This window comes from Tachypleus tridentatus, chromosome 8, assembly GCF_004210375.1.
Source record: "Tachypleus tridentatus isolate NWPU-2018 chromosome 8, ASM421037v1, whole genome shotgun sequence".
Taxonomy (NCBI): domain Eukaryota; kingdom Metazoa; phylum Arthropoda; class Merostomata; order Xiphosura; family Limulidae; genus Tachypleus; species Tachypleus tridentatus.
Window position 1 is genome coordinate 92,184,903 of NC_134832.1, and position 18,194 is coordinate 92,203,096.

At 31.2% G+C, this 18,194-nt stretch overlaps 1 protein-coding gene across 2 annotated transcripts in view; it reads left to right on the plus strand.

Annotated features, from left to right (window-relative positions):
- The window catches only part of rasp (protein-cysteine N-palmitoyltransferase Rasp), a 41,267-nt gene extending 23,073 nt beyond the window's left edge, over positions 1 to 18,194 (plus strand). For both annotated transcript variants that reach the window (XM_076450167.1, XM_076450169.1), the window contains exons 6-11: positions 6,956 to 7,171; positions 8,390 to 8,709; positions 10,088 to 10,123; positions 12,302 to 12,503; positions 15,795 to 15,936; positions 16,171 to 18,194. In XM_076450167.1, coding sequence (XP_076306282.1) covers positions 6,956 to 7,171; positions 8,390 to 8,709; positions 10,088 to 10,123; positions 12,302 to 12,503; positions 15,795 to 15,936; positions 16,171 to 16,277 — 1,023 coding nt within the window. In that variant the 3' untranslated portion in view covers positions 16,278 to 18,194. The remainder of the gene's footprint in view (positions 1 to 6,955; positions 7,172 to 8,389; positions 8,710 to 10,087; positions 10,124 to 12,301; positions 12,504 to 15,794; positions 15,937 to 16,170) is intronic.

Below are 18,194 nucleotides of genomic sequence, written 5' to 3' on the forward strand. Positions count from 1 at the left end.
AGAATTCATGGTGGATTCTATGATTGTGAGTTGTCCAGGTCCTACTGCAGCAAAACATCCCAAAACCATGACACTTCCACCTCCATGCTTCACAGTTGGTATGAGGTTCTTTTCCTGGAATGCTGTATTTGGTTTATGCCAAACATATCCTCTGTTCTGGTGTCCAAATAATTCAGTTTTGGACTCATCTGTTCAAAGAACATTATTCCAGAAGTCCTGGTTTTTGTCTACATTCTCTCTGGCAAATTTCAGTCTGGCCTTGATGTTTCTCTTAGAGAGCAAAGGTTTCCTCCTTGCACACCTCCCATGCAAGTTAAACTTGTGCAGTCTCTTTCTGATTGTAGAGACATGCACTTTCACATCAACAGTAGCCAGAGCCTGCTGTATGTCCCGTGATGACATGTTAGGGTGTTTGGAGACCTCTTTTAGTATCTTACAGTCTGCTCTCAGGGTGAACTTGTTTGCATTGCCAGACTTGGGCATGTTGGCAGTTTTTTTGAAAGCCCTCCACTTGTTGTCTATTTTCTGGACAGTGGAATGGCTGATTTCAAAATCTTTGGGATCTTTTTAAATCCATTACCAGACTCATAAGCTGTTACAATTTTTTTTCTGATGGCCTCAGACAGCTCTTTTGCTCTCACCATCATGCTCACTCTCACTTCAACAGTCCAGGAGCACACCAAACTAAATGTCTGAGGTTTATATAGGGCAAGCCTCATTCAAAATGCTGAGTAACGATCTTCTAGTCATGTGCACCTGGTGTGATACACCTGTGTGTGAGTTGAGCCATTTTAAGTGGGAATAAATGTGGGGGTGTCCTAATTTTTTCCTCAGTTAGAATATGCATTTTTGCAGAATTGCATTTACAGAAGATCTCGAAAAGTCTTTTCTTCAGTTTTAATTGTTTAGGTATATTCCTATAATCTCTTAGTATTGTTGAAATTGAGATTAAATATATATATATATCCAAAAATGTTACATAAATACACAGGCTTTCATAGGGTGTCCTAACTTTTTCACATAACTGTATGTTCTCATACATATATTACAGATATCTCTGTTCTCTCACTCATTTATACTATTGTAACTCCATCTGTGTTGTGGGTCATGATAGAGATGCTTGGAGATTACTATGGTTCTTCCCTATTCACTATCTCTCAATGTTCTTATTATTCTGAGGATGTTATTGCATTAAAGGTGGCACTTCCTACTACCACCTGAATGTGGTGCCTGTTGGCCAAATTTTGGATTGTAGTTGACTTACCAATGATATGAACCTTATCATACCTCTACGTGGATGTCAGTTCCCAGTGCTAGGTGTTTTAGGTGTAGCTTATTTACTGTGTATGATCTGTTGTACCCTAGTCACTCCACATTTAGGGACACATTATTTTAATTTTATCCATTTTTATGTTTTTTGGAATTGAATTTCATAAATATTTTGTGCTTTGGATCCATATTCTGCCATAGTTCTTTCATACTTGGACTTGCTCACATATTTGACATCTTTCCAAAATGGACATATAAAATATACCTGGTACAGAAGTGGCACAGTCTCCTATATATGATCTTCTACTATGAGGATCTACTTTTTGGGAATATCCTTATGATACTTTTGAAGGATTATTCTTTCTTTTCCTCATTCAGGTCCCATCTGCCTTTTCAATATGTGATTGTAGCTATTTATGTGAGCAGAGGGAATCCACCATATTGGAAGTTCTAATTTTCTTGTAATCAAGACGTATTTCTGATAAGCACTTGCATCTTCTCTAACTTTCCACCCTTCCTCTCCACTGAAAATCAGTGCTTCTTATTTGTGTCAAAACTTGAAATGATAGTTCAGTAGAATTGAATATGAGAGTCATAAGTGTCAAGAGAGTGTATCTTGCTCTTATTGGTGGAGGTTTATCACATGATGATTTGCATGTAAGATGCATTGGAATCAGTCAATTCAAAGATGGGTAAGAGCTTCAAAGCTTGTGGCATGTGGAAAAACTTGTGCATATAGAGGGCAGCACTAAATGAGAAAAACTTATCTATGCATGAGGAACTAAGTACTTATTGAAACTACATTCTCAGTGAAGGAAAATTATAACTTATCCTTTTTAAGGGAGCTTAGTGTATGACAAAAGAACATGTTGCAAACAATTCAAACTACACAAGAAGATTGAGTTGTTTGTTTCTCCAAATCTGTATCTACCTGTGCAAAAATGATGAAATGTGATTCTTTGCAACCACATCACATCTTGCCAGCTCTTCTTAATTCATGTAGTTCCTTGGGTCCACACTTAAAACATGAAGAGAGGTTGTAACTCAAAGGATGTAAAATGTCTATTCCACACACAAGAAATGCTAACAATTCTTGCACTTTTATGAAGAGCATTACATAAGACAAACATGATAATAAAAATTAGCAATACCACTTGCAAATGTTTATTCTTCAAATAAGTTCTAACCATACATTTTAGTGTTTGAGTAACTCCTAAGACATATAATGACTTGGGAATATGCAGTGTTGTTGCAAAATCATGACTTGTTTTATAAAATTTAGAATTTATTATGGTGATAACACCTCTAGCAAATTTAATAATTTTCTTTTCTATTTTAGAGTTGACACAACTCCTAATCCAACCTCTTTTGTATCAGTAGCCACAAAAGATTGCTCCTGAGAACTGAAAAATGAAAGAATGGGTTGAAATAAGCTAATGATTTCAGTATTTCAGCTAATTTTATTTGGCTTTTAATGAAACTTCAGTAAAAACAAGATAGATAGGCATAAAGACCTAAAGATTGCCAAATGCATTTTAATAAAATATGATGAAGAAACACCTAATAATCTTGATTTTATCAGGATATTATACACTGATGTCCTAAACAAACATCCAGGGAATGAAATCAAGAGAGAAAAGTTCCTTGCTATAAATGTCAATATATTTAATTGTAATATAAAAAAAATTATAAGTTATGCAAATTTTGGTTTATCAAAAGTAATGCTACCATTATCCAGTTGGAATAAACGTTTACAAAATGATGCAGGTTGTATTAACCTTTGGAATTGTGAAACTGTTCTTGAGATGATCTGTTGCAAGATGGAGATGTATGTGGACAAAGGGTCTCTTCTGAGAGCTTTGAGGTGACTCTTGCAAATGACCCAACAACTGGGGAGCATGTAGACTTGCTTTTTATGGCTAAAACCTTTTCTGGCCAGTTTCAACAGAGGATCATTTTGAGCACCTACCTACAGCCCCTTTTCTTCAGTTGGATACTTTGGTTTGTGAGATTTTGGGGGTCTCTTCTATTGCATTTGACTACTATTTCCTTGTTAGCAGAAAGGATTGCAAGTGACTAGTTGGTTTTCATCCTTCCTCTAATATGGCTATTCATGCTGGGAGACTTGCCACTCAGTTACATTGTGGGATAGCTAGGCTTTGTCTCCCATGTTTATTGAATCAACATACTTTGGCTTATCACTGCCAATAAGAGACCTATTTAGATTCTCAGTGGATGAATACCCCTTTTGGATCTGTGATCACTTTAAACTATCACAATTTTCTCATATTCATCTGACTGTCATGACTGTCCTGAGGTATTTTTCTTCAATCCAACTTTTGTTTGAAGCCAATCAATGTTCACCTCAGAAAGTAGATGATGAGTTGGAGATTTTACTGACATATAGCTCAGTCATGTTGTGTTATTGCATTCTTTCTTGGTTTCCTGGCTGGTTTGTTGTTGGAATTTATTTGGTAGAGGTACTTTATTAGAAGAAAGTATTCATTTATAGTCTTCTTCCTTCACTGAGTTATGGGAAGCTTTTTTCTTTGTCTCATGTTATTTGCTGGAGTTCCAGAGATATATTAGAATCCTAAATTGATGCTGCTCATTTATATTCTTCTCCATTGTCTTCAGCTTCTCGTCTTTCTGGCTTTAAGTTGGGAGTATCAGCATGCAGCATTTTCTGAACCTCTCCTTTGGTTTTCAGGTTTATTTGTTCTCATAATAGAATCTATCTGTATTCTTGGCTTTTCATACTTCTGAAAATGGTGTTGGTTGCTAACCCAGAGGTAGTGGAGCAAAATTACATCATTTTCTGGATGTTTGGAGTTATTTTACCAGTGATCCATGGGCATTCCAGGTTCTGGCTTCAGTTCATTCAATTTGCATCACCTCCACTATTGCCTGCTCAACCTGTTGCTTTTTTATCTCCAACAGATCCCCAGTGAGTGGAGCTCCATTTCCAGGCCATAAGAGAGTGGTTAGTTAGAAAGACTGGAAAGATTGTCAATCCCATTTTTCTGTGATTTCATTCCTGTTTATTTGTGGTACTCAAGAAGATAGGATATTGGCATCCAATCATCAATCTTTCTCAACTCAACCAATTTTTAGTTACTCCTTGCTTTACTGTAGAATCTTTTCTCACTCTATAATGACACTTTCCACCAGGGCTTTGAATAATGAAGTTCAGTGCTACCAATGCTTGTTTCCCTATTCTCAGAAGTTTCTCAGGTTTGTGCACAAATGTCAAGCTCTTCCTTTTGGTCTTGCATCAGCACCTTCTGTTTTCTGCAGAGTTCTTTGAGTTTGTTCTTACCACCTGCAACCCTTGGGTTATCATTGTATTGATGACTGGCTCCTTCTAGCTCCATTCCATCAACTAGTAAAACAACACTCTCAGATGAGATAAGAAATGTTATGTTCATTTTATTGGTGAGATACTAATAGGTTTATTAAAACTCACATAAATTGAATTGTACATTCTAGTTGTCCTTCCAGGAATTTTCTAAAATATTTCACCAGAAAGAATACAATACATGTAGTAGATTTTATTTCATCTAATAGGACTTTTACTTCACTGATAAACATTCAAACATTTGTAGCAACTTCAGGTCGTAACCTTAACAGTGAAAATATTCAAGGTTCATCTGTGAAATATAATCTAGGATATAGTGCATTATAATCAAAGTAAATCTATATAGGTGTAACAGCATTATTTCTGTTAAATTCATAAAATTAGGTATCTGATGCACCTAAAACCATACCAAGTGACAGTTAGGAAACTTATTCTCAAAACCTTAAGTGTTGTGAAGTTTCATATAATATGGAACTTATTATGGAATCTAATATTTGAATGGACAACATACCAGTAACTAATAGTTTTTAAGATAATTTGTTTTTAACTAATCCTTGATAAAGAACAAAAAAATCAGTAAAACTTACAACATAATGAGATGCCTGTATTAATAACATCTTTAGATACCACCCTATGTACATGTATATTAAGAAATATTAGGCTATACGTATCTCCATGATCTTAGTCCAGATCTTGGTGGGGAATATTGCTTTGTTGCTTTTTCTTGGTTTTTGGCAAGAATGCTTTGTGTGGCCACTTTTACCACAAGTGATTAAATACAACTTTTTTCCTGGGACAAACCTTTAAACTTAGCCTGTCTTATCACAATGATAAATTGCTCAAGAAATGGACAAGACTTTGTAACTCCTGTTGTCAATGTTAATAACTATTTGTGACTTATGCAAATAAAAAAAAAGTCAATTCATGAGTTCACAGTTATGTGACACAAAACTTACATTGTTACTATACATGAATTTAAATAGTTATTAATTTCACTTTTGCAATTTAATAAGTCAATTTTGAATAATGTCACAAGTGTTATCATAAAAAGTGGCAAATGCACATTTGATTTTGAATACATTGAAAAAAATTTCAAAGTACCCAATAATCTGAAATTGGAAGTAAATATAACTTGTTAAATCAGATGTTCTCATGCTTTTATGATAACTTGCTTGCAAGAAGTCTTCTAAGTTCAGTTCTTAAAAACTCTCGACCTTGGCAACATTTCGTTATAAGGGAAAGGGAGATTTCTTTTTATCTTATAACAACAATCTTACCAATTCTCAGCTCAAAACATCTGGAATTACACATTACATGTTCAGAGTACCCTTCTCAGTAGTGAGGAAATACCTCTGTAAGATTATTTTGAACACCAAAATACACTATGTAGAATAGCAGAGTGCAAAAACAATGTTGAGTGCCCCTTGGAGTGTTTCTTACTTTATAAATACTCATGCTGTAGACATCCTGTAGGTGTATAAGTTAATTTCTTATTTATACTTGAGTATTTCTGTCATTATTCTGTTTTATTGAATATGCTGGCTCCAATGTTAGTACAATAATATTTCATTCAGTATATTGAGCACTAAGAAACTTGATGTAATACCTCTCTCTCAGCAAATAGTGAAAGTTCTGACATGAATGTTTAAATGTGAGGGAAAATACATGTTGCTGTAGGGATATATTTAATTTGTAGTAGAAATAAGAATGTGTTATTATAATTGGCCTGAGAATGACACCTTTATTAATGGAACTACCTTTAGCAGTACTCCAATTAGAGAAATATTGTGTCTTGCCTTGTTAAATTAACCTAAACTCTCTATGTACTAAAATAAACTATTAGACTGTTATTTCCTTATTCATATTGCATTGAATTAGTTAAGAAACATATATTATCAATAAGTATAAGTTAAACCTTTTTAGTGGTTTATATTTTTCTGTAAGTTGCAAATTTATTGTATGTGATTTCTCATGGCTCATATACACAGAAGAATAGAGATTATTGTGGACTAAATGCTAAATTTTACTACTTATGAAAGGTTCTTGTTCATTTGAATTACTCTACCTGCTTATCTGTCATCAATATTTTATGCATAGTTTCTGAAGTAGAACAATCTTAAACTGTTTTGAGGTGTAAATAAATTGCACCTTTTTTCATGATAGATATTTAGTTTAATCAAAGGGGAACATACTTTTAGGTACATTGTATTTTATAACTTGGATATATCCTAAGACTTGCTTTATCATACTGTTATGTAACATTCTTTTTTTTTTTACAAGAAATATCTATTTCTTTACACCTACAACCATTTACTTTTATATTTTCAGAGCTTCTTAATTAATGATGAAAAAGAAGGCTTTCTGTTAGATGTTGGAATAGCATGGCTTAGTGCAAGATGTGTTAGTTTTTCCCTTGACAGAATTTGGCAAGGTCATCACCAGACAACAAGCTGGGATGATGTAATATCTATTTATGGGTACTGCTTCTACTTGCCATTGTTTTTCACTGGCCCTATTACATCCTATTCTGAGTTTGTTGAACAAGTAAGTTAATTTTATTAATTATAATATTTTTCATGTTTTTGTGTTCCAAAATTTCCCTATCTGAAGAATTTTTCACTTAACCAGTGAGGATCTAATATGAAAGAGGTAAAATAAATGGTAATTATAATAAAGCAGCTGTTATAATAAATATTGTGCATGAAAGTGGTTGGAATAAGTAATTATTAACTTCTTTATTACAACAGTTAGTAAAAAACAGTTAGTTATTAAGAGTTTATAAACATTTTATTATGTATGCATATGTTGTGTCACAGCTTAGGTGCAGCCATTGCTGGCTTTACCAATGAGCTATAGCTCACATTGTTACTGCAGGGATAATAGAAAACAAGGCTATACTGTTTCAGCTACCAATCTGTGATTTTGAACAGCATCTGTACCAGTTTTTTGACAATTCTAATAAAATAGTGGATTTCATCTGTACTTTTATAATCAAGTCATCATTAGGTATAAACTACAATTTTGAATGCAACTTACTTAGTTATGACTGGATTTTATGAGTCACAACATAGTAATTAGTAAAATAAGTGCTTTTTCCTTTAAACGTTTGTGTTGTATTTTTGGATCAGTTATCAATTGTAGTGCTCTGTTAATTAAAAAAAAGGATAAGTAAGTACATCCATTTAGCATACATTTTAACTGATATTTGATTTTAATTATGGATTATTTTACTTGCATTCTGAAAGCTGATAAGGAGTAAATTGTTACAGGAACGTTTTTTAGGTGCTGAACAAGAAAAACTTGGTTTTTCTCTTGCTACTCTTTTAAGTAAAGTATTATTAAAGGAAAATTAAATTACATTTCTGAGATATTTTGTAACAAATATATATGTAAAAACTGCTCGTTTGGGTTGAGAAAATTTTTTTTACGTAGAGGAGTGAACAACGTTTCGACCTCCTTCAGTCATCGTCAGGTTCACAAAGGAAGCTGTTTTTACATATATATTTCTCTACAAGTGGGTTTTCTCGATTTCACTGATTTTGTAACAAAGTTTTTAAAATATTTTATAACTTAGTATGCTAGATATTTCATTAAAACTGCCATTTTAGTTCTTATCATTTGTTGTTTTTTTCTTCTGATTTTCTTTATGTAGCAGATTTGTATAATATAGAAAATTTACTGTTTAGTTAAGATGGATATGGTATTATTAAATTATATCTTTTACTGTTGTGTAAGAAAAAAAACATTTTTTGAATTTTACAGTTGAATTCTTCCAAACACTGGACTACAAATAGAATAATTAACACATTCCTGTTCCTGCTTCATTATCTTGTGGTCTACTTGATGCTGGAGCTATTTCAACACTTTGTTTACTCTTCTGCTATTCAGTTTTACCCTGAAGTGACAGATAATTTTGACTCCTGGACATTGTGTGGTTTGGGTTATGCTTTACCTGTGGCTTTTTATCTGAAATACTTTGTTATTTATGGAGTGGCTGGTACTTTAGCTTCAATGGATGGCTTGACTGTTCCTCCTCCTCCAAAGTGTATCAGTCGCCTTCACAGATGTACATTTTTATGGAGGTAATCCAGTTGATTGTCAATCTAGAGAAACATATTTATGATTATTATTAATGCAGTTTTATTTCTTTATAAGATAATCATATAGTATAAATATTAGAGATCTATCTCTGTAGTTATAATATTTTTTGGTCAATATTTTATACGTGTTAGTTTATAAAGTTGATTTAAAATGTAAGTGTAAGTTGTGCTTTTGATGGCAAATTAGTTAAATCTCAAAGTATCTAGAAAGATGCTAACTTCTATTGAATCAAAAGGTAAAACAAGTTTCTGTGGGATTAATTTTAATTTCCACTTTTTTAAGTGTAGTTGATTTTTCATGTGTTGATAATTTAATCATATTACTTTCGATATCTTGAGTTGTAATAAAATATTGATGATACTTTATCTCATTATTTTTCACATCCTTTGAATCTGAAAAAAAATTGTGTATTTAAATGCTTATGTATTTGTTATCTTGACAAGTTGTACAGATGTGGAATCAAGGGAAATATTTTGGACAAATGGACATGTGCATAAACAACTTGAATTAAAGTTATGTTACATTACAAGACTTAAGGCAAAGATAGTAGAGAATTACACTATAAATTTGTTTTTACAGATGTGCACAGATTTTTTTTTAACAAGAATAACAATTAATAATGATGTGGTAAGGGCCTATTAAAATAGTTTTCCCTTTTCCCTTTCTGATAAATCATAGCTGTAAAAATAGCAACTGGAATGTGCTGAGTTGTACTTTAAGAAATACAAAAGCATTGTGGAGTTTTTAAGTTTGTTTGTATCTTACTATATATTTTCAATTTTCAGAGTAAAACTAGTGTCCAAGTCATACATTGACCCCTATTAAGAAAAGTGTAAAGGATGTCTCCTCTTGCTTGTGGGCCCAGCATGGCCAGGTGGTTAAGGTACTTGACTCGTAATCTGAGGGTTGCGGTTTAAATCTCTGTCGCACTAAACGTGCTTGCCCTTTCAGCAATGGGGGTATTTATAATGTGACAGTCAATCTTACTATTCACTGGTTAAAGAGTAGCCCAAGAGTTGGTGGTGGGTGGTCATGACTAGCTTTCTTTTCCCTAGTCTTATGCTGTTAAATTAGGGATGGCTAGAGCAGATAGCCCTTGCGTAGCTTTATGCAAAATTCAAAACAAACCAAACCCTTGCTTGTGTGCTGGAAATACTTTGGATCCTATATGATAAAATAAATATTATTATTTTCCTTAATTTACTTAAGCTGACCTCATTTTGTAAAACATGAATTTCACAGTCTACTTAAATGATAAAATAACTATTTTTAATGCTGGTAAAAACACTTCTTGAATTTTATGAAGACAAGAAGTAACCAAGGCAAGTTGTTGTTAGTTGTTATTTCTTTGTTTTGCAGACACTTTGATAGAGGTCTTCATCTGTGGATATTAAGGTAATTTGTACTTTTTTTTTAAATTCCAAACTTACTACTCTTTGGTTTGTAAATTAAAAATTTGTAAAGAGTTTACAAATTTAATTATATTGGTATATAACTAAATTTTGCTTAAAGTGGAACATAGGTTGACTTTGTAGTAGAGCTTTTGATTTTATAGCTGTTGAGCTGGGTTTAAATTCATGTCATACTAGAAAGTATTTCTTGTGCTGTAAATTGTGCATTCTAAGGTGATGATAAATGCCTTATTTGGCTTAGCACATATGGTAGGAAACTGGAAGTCTACTCTCTGCTAAACAATTCAAAATTAAGGATGATGACAGTCTAAGTAACTTTACTGTAAATACAAATAATAAGGATGGTGACAGTCTAAGTAACTTTACTGTAAATACAAATAATAAGGATGGTGACAGTCTAAGTAACTTTACTGTAAATACAAATAATAAGGATGGTGACAGTCTAAGTAACTTTACTGTAAATACAAATAATAAGGATGGTGACAGTCTAAGTAACTTTACTGTAAATACAAATAATAAGGATGGTGACAGTCTAAGTAACTTTACTGTAAATACAAATAATAAGGATGGTGACAGTCTAAGTAACTTTACTGTAAATACAAATAATAAGGATGGTGACAGTCTAAGTAACTTTACTGTAAATACAAATAATAAGGATGGTGACAGTCTAAGTAACTTTACTGTAAATACAAATAATAAGGATGGTGACAGTCTAAGTAACTTTACTGTAAATACAAATAATAAGGATGGTGACAGTCTAAGTAACTTTACTGTAAATACAAATAATAAGGATGGTGACAGTCTAAGTAACTTTACTGTAAATACAAATAATAAGGATGGTGACAGTCTAAGTAACTTTACTGTAAATACAAATAATAAGGATGGTGACAGTCTAAGTAACTTTACTGTAAATACAAATAATAAGGATGGTGACAGTCTAAGTAACTTTACTGTAAATACAAATAATAAGGATGGTGACAGTCTAAGTAACTTTACTGTAAATACAAATAATAAGGATGGTGACAGTCTAAGTAACTTTACTGTAAATACAAATAATAAGGATGGTGACAGTCTAAGTAACTTTACTGTAAATACAAATAATAAGGATGGTGACAGTCTAAGTAACTTTACTGTAAATACAAATAATAAGGATGGTGACAGTCTAAGTAACTTTACTGTAAATACAAATAATAAGGATGGTGACAGTCTAAGTAACTTTACTGTAAATACAAATAATAAGGATGGTGACAGTCTAAGTAACTTTACTGTAAATACAAATAATAAGGATGGTGACAGTCTAAGTAACTTTACTGTAAATACAAATAATAAGGATGGTGACAGTCTAAGTAACTTTACTGTAAATACAAATAATAAGGATGGTGACAGTCTAAGTAACTTTACTGTAAATACAAATAATAAGGATGGTGACAGTCTAAGTAACTTTACTGTAAATACAAATAATAAGGATGGTGACAGTCTAAGTAACTTTACTGTAAATACAAATAATAAGGATGGTGACAGTCTAAGTAACTTTACTGTAAATACAAATAATAAGGATGGTGACAGTCTAAGTAACTTTACTGTAAATACAAATAATAAGGATGGTGACAGTCTAAGTAACTTTACTGTAAATACAAATAATCATTAAAGTGTTTGATATGAATGATTTTTACTAACTTGCATACAAATTTTGTTTTCAACACACTTTGTGCAATGTTTAATAGCATTCCATATCTTTTTATTGTAATGCAAAATCCTGAATGCAAAAACATCAATTTCTTACAGTACATTATGTAAATAGTTGTTATGGAAATGATTAGGTTGAAAGAAATAACCAGCTGCAATGGATAATGTGGTAGCCAAAAAGCTGAAGGTATTATAAAAGTAGGAACATCTTTATTTCATTGAATATGTCATTTTGTCCTGCAACCTTCTTGAAAAGCTTCTCTAGTTCTCATGTACATATATGTATGCTGTAAAGTTTCACTTTAGATAATTTCACCTGTAACTGATACTGTTGGAGATCATTCCATTCTGTAATAACTCTTGTAGTATTCCATGCAGTGATTGAGTTTTATATTAAATGTTAGGATAAGAATGAAGAAATACCTTGTTTGTAAATACAGTTGAAAGTTGATAAATGAAATGTAATTTGTTTCAGATATTTATACCAACCAATTGTGGGAGACATGGGAAAGTTATGTAGAAGAATACTGGCATCTTCAATCAGTTTTGGTTTTGTTTCTCTCTGGCATGGATTGGATAAGGCTGTTTGTATATGGGGGTTTTTTAATTTTGTTGGTGTTGCATCAGAAATGCTGGCAGGCTGGGTTTCATCTTCCAGGATTTTCCAAACATTCCAGGTATACTGAGTACTGAGAAGTAAAGTAATTGTACAAGCAGAAAGAAATTAAATGTATCGTCTCAAGCTAAGATTTATTCAAAAGCAATTTAAACAAAAGACAAAGCAAATTATGTTGATAGAGTAAGAACTTTTCCATTGGTTTGTTTTTATTTGAGATATTTATTATATTTAATTTCATAAAATAAATATTAAAAGTAACCTCAGCTGATCAGACAATACAATAATGTAATTTTTATATATTAGTGAGTATGTTTTTTGTATAGTGTACACTAAACTGTATTTATATTTTTAATTTTTGGCATCATGTGAGTGAAGTGTTCACTAACCATACTGTTTAAATGTTAGTATTTTCTTTTAGGTTTACTCCAATAAATATTTTTTATACATTAAATTTTTACTTTCACTGATCTTTGTTTTTAATGTTTTGTATTCTGTGAAATGTATACATATTAACAATTATTTTCTTGCAAAGTTTACATTAATCAAATAGTGTTTATATTTTAATATTTGTGCCACCTGTAAATGAAGAATTTAGTTTTCATAATTGTTTGTTTCTTGGTGTTTATGTCTACTATAAAAACGTATACTGATTATTACTGTTTATATTTTAATAATTCAATCCTTTATGGTGTATATATCATTAGTTTTGTTTATTTTCCCCAGACAAAATGTGTCAAAACCAATAATACAGTTGCTTTATTGAGAACATAGTTTAATTGCTAACTGTTACTCTGAAACAAACAATAATTAAATTCTAAATTGTCTTTGTAACATCTCCTTTAATACTAACCATATAATACCAGTTGTATATTCATCCTATTCTGTATAATTTTAAGAGTTTAGGAGTGAAAGCACTACACATGCCACATACACTTATAAAGAAGGCCTTTGTTAACTAATCAGTATTATTTATATCTTTTGTATTTACATCTGTTTATATCATCAAGCTCATTTATTCTGCATAAAATATGATTTAGTCATTGTTATTCATATTGAAAAAAATGGATGCCAGGGGTGTGACAATACATGCTACAAATAGTATTTATTTAAATATCAGGATATGCAGTGATAAATATACAGATCACCAACTCAAGGGGTTTGTGAAAAGATTAAAGACTTAGGCAGAGATTTCAAACAGAACAAAACACAATTTTATTTTAGTGCCATGATAGCATACAACAGCAATGTTTTATGAGAATAATTACAAATAAAATAAATTACTATTAGCCAGATTCTCTGTGTTCCTAATGGTATTTCAAGTAATTCTGTTAATACTCTGATTACATGAATCATTTCTATATTTACATTTATAGATATTTTTTCAGAAGGCAAATTTATCTAAATGTAGAAAATTTTTCATGAGTGATCCAAAGATTTCTGTAGCATACTCATGGTGGCACTCACTAGAGATGACTGACTTGTAGTTCCTACTGGCCACCATTTATACAGGTTAAAATGTTTGGGGGTGACTTGAATGGGGAATGTAAAATACTTTATTGTAAATTTATGATATTTCAACAATGTTATGTCGTCCTTACATATGAAGATGTCGTATGACTGAGATTTTCTTCACAGTCTAGTATAGGTATCTTGGTATCCTTGGGTGTTGATTTAGGATGGGGCTGTTTTGTTCAATGAAAATAGCTTCTTTATTCTGCATTTATTGATGTTTGGTTATTTGCTTAAAATTAGTGTTTTGTATAGATATAGTATGGGTTTTTGAGTTGTAATGGTAATAAACATAGTTTTTTATTTAGTTTCTAGGTTTCTTCTGGTTTTTTCCAATGTAGAATTCTGGGCAGCTATTGCATTTTATATTATGGATTATGTTGGTATTGTGCAATTATATGTAATTTTTACTTAATAATGATTTCATTTTAGGGTTGGGTTTTGGGGTAAATTTCAAGTCAACATGAATTTTATGTTTAATTGCAAATTTTCTGCAAGTGTTAATTATTTTTGAACTGATGTCAGGAATAAATGGTAAACTGCAGTGTAATATTGTGTTGTTATTTGGTGTATTGGCATCAGTTTTGTTTGTAGTTGAATTTTAAGGTTTGTATTGGTGGTTACGTGGACATTTTTCACCAATGGTTAGGGGAAATTTGTTGGTATGAATAAAGGAATGCTTTATAAAGTAGGTTTCTTCATCTGTTCAGTCAGTTGAGCAAAGTCTTGAAGTTGTGTCTATAAGGTTTTTTAATGTATTGATTTCTTGTTTCAGGGGATATAGAGGGCCTGTGTGAGTGACTTTTGAGGAAATTTGTGTTTGAACTGTCTGTCAGATCCTATAATGTTGAGGTTAAGAAAAGACAACTGTTTGTTAATTTTCTGTTTAATGATTAATTTAATGTTAGTGTGAATAGAGTTCATGTATTAAAAAAATGTATATATGTTCAGCAGAAGTGATCTGGCAAAAGTGTTATAAACATATTTGCATTGTTATAGGAGAGGGTAAAGAGTCAATTGTATGGCTTGTATTTTGATTTAGGTCATAAATTTATGTGGGTTGTTCTGAATGTTTCAGTGTATGTGAGTTGTAATTCAGTATAAAAGTCCTAAGGATCAATAAATAATTCTCTGTTGATCTTTAAGCTAAAGGTCCTCCAGTCCTGGTTAGTCCTTGACTTTGCTCTTACTTTGCTAATATCAACATTAGGTTTAGAGTTTAATGGTTATAGTTTCTTTTAAGCATTTTCCATTTCCCTTCTTAACAGACATGTCTTAATGTAGGTGATGCTATTTCTTGTGTATGTTTTGACCTCATGTCTCCTTTATTGTAAACATCCTGTCAGTTCTCTGGATTAAGTGATGTCTAACTGCTGAAATAAAACAAATTATTATGGCTAGTTATGAGAACCTTTGACTTAAATTTAACATTTCTTATATAACTATTTATTTGTATTCCCTTGCTGTCTAGTGGCTTCCCTTATAAGATCAGTTTTTTTTTCTCATCCCTTTAATAGTGTCATATTTTAATATTCTTAAAAGTTATAATGATGCAGACAGTGAAATATAATCAATGTTGTTCTTATTGTATTGTAAATTACATTAGGTATTTGATAAAATAATTTTTCAAAGCTTCATTCTACTACTTGCTTCATTATCTTTATTTTCACCTGGGTTAATGAATGCTACCTACATCTTCAGGTTTGTTTATTTTGTGTCAAATGTAACCTGATCAGTGTTATTCATCTCTTACAAAGTGCAATTTCATTTTGTTTTTTTAATTAATGTATATTGTAAGTTCAGTAAACTATAACTTATTATTTGTGTATTTTCTTTGTAGGAAAATTGGTTATCTCTTGCTGGTCAACGGAGATTTGAGTCTCTCTGTGCAGCTCCATTTTTTATGTTGATGTGCATTTCTTGTATTTTTTTCTTGTCAAACTGGAACCTTGGCTGGAAATTTATTAATAAAATTGCCTTAGGTGAGAAAGTATTTAATTGGTATGTTTTCTTTGGATACATAAAATATATTAGTTATAAACAGAACATTTGTATTTCAAAAACATTTTTCTATTGTATAGTCACATTATGGGACTTTAAAACACTATGTTTAAACTTAATGAAATATCTTTAGGTTGAATTAAATATCACATTTTGCACAGTATTTTGCAACTATTCTGCTACTGTGAATTTAAAAAAATGTGTTGTGTTTTTAGGTTTTCCTGTACCCTTATTACTTGCATTGTTCATCATGTATTGTGGAGGCCACGTGTCTTTGGATGTACAAGAATGGGAAAGACAAAAAGCAATAAAAAGAACATGATATTGCTTAGTTAGTTTGTACAAAACAAAACTTCTGGCTTTACATCTGTGTATACATGCTACTTGGCTGTTAGTTATTCCTGTACTGATAGAGATTTGTGTTTGACAAATTTATTAAGAACTTGTTCATCTATCAGTAGATGTTTTGTGTGAGACATCTTCATACCAAAAATAATTATGTGAAGAAAATTTTATGGTGACGATACATTTCAAGCAGACCAAGTCCAAACATATGTGCAGCTGAGTAATTCACAACTAGAAATGTAATAACAACTTAGATTATTGAAGAGAAGTGACCTTTTAGTGAACCAGATAAATATATTTTTTTAATTTATAGAGTGAACTTTTCTCTTGTTTTGTTTTCTTCAAAGGCATATTTTAGAAACTGCCCTGTTTCCTGTCTAATCTCAGATTTCCATAAGTTACACTTAGTTTGAAAACAATGCAAAGGTAAATTGTACAACTTCTTGTTTTTTGTCCAGAGTACTTGAGCAAAGCCATGTCAGACTTCAGTAGCGGTAATATTTGTTTTCACATAGGATATTCACATATTAGGCACTGTCTGCTGGGATAGAATTGGTTTGTACAACATAGAACCCATAAGTCAAATGTATTGAACTGAAAAGTTTGCTTTCAAAGGTTAGATCATAGTTAGAACCTAGATCAGAGAATATACTTAGTCCACATTCTTTTACCTAGCTGATATAGTTGTAAGCTGATCATATAGCCTGTGTGCATAAGCAACTGTGCCACCTGCACGTGATATGAAGACAAATTGTTACATGGCAACTCACAGAGTGTGCTTATAATCATTGAATATGGCTACTCATTAGTAATGTTGCAAAATGTTTATTGTTATTACTTGCTATTACCAGAGTTATAAGTATAACTAAAAAAAAAGAATTTTTAGCCAAAGTAACATATTTCAATCATGTGCATTTAAATTTGCATAAGGTTAAGGCAGGGAAAAGCTTGCATTAGATAGTAGATTTAGCTTATTGGTCTTAGCAGGATAAAATTTTATTCTAATTTTTTGCCTTTTTTTAATGAAGTCACAATGATTTTATTCTAGTAACAGTTGCAGTTGATGCTTATTAATAAAATAAATTTATTTAATATTTGTTGTTCAAATGTTTCATTTTGGCAATCAGTGTTTGTAAGAACATTATTAGTGCAATCTGGAAATAGGTATTTTTAAATGAGTTAACAACACTTAAGACTTTTCTGTTTATTATAAACTATCGGTATTGATTGGATAAGAAAATATTTTCTAAATTTATTTAAATGTCAGCCCAATAATGATCACAATGATTTTTTATATAAATGAAGTTATATTTGATGCAGTTAGTTCAATGATTTCTAGAGTCTCAGTTGATGTATCATTTTGTCTTCTCAACTTTCTAAACATTTTTTACTAAGCATAATATGCTGAATTTTTAGAAAATACAACTGTTGAAGCATATCAGTCAAAATATTTTAATAAAGATGTGTGTGAGGAATTTAAAGTGTTAATAGATAATTACATCAAAGGTCATTGTTCATCATGTTACCTTATATGTGATTTGATACTAATATTTTTAAAATGATACTAAATTCTTGCAAACATCACGTTTATGAGAAAATTTCTCTGCTTATGTTGTAAGGTATTTCACAATCTTTATTAAAGGCTACACTGTTTACATTTAATATTTAAGCCTAAACGAAATAGACTTGACCACTTTTTGCACAGTATGACAGGAAACCTCGTTATTGTTATGACATAAAATCATGATGAATTTTCATATAAGATCCAATTTTCTTTTTAATTATAATATATGACATATTAGTAACATTGATACTTTGAATTGAGTTTTTAATGACTAGGTATCTGTGTTAAAGAATTGTTATGTAATAAAATAAGCATGTATGTTTTCTTTTA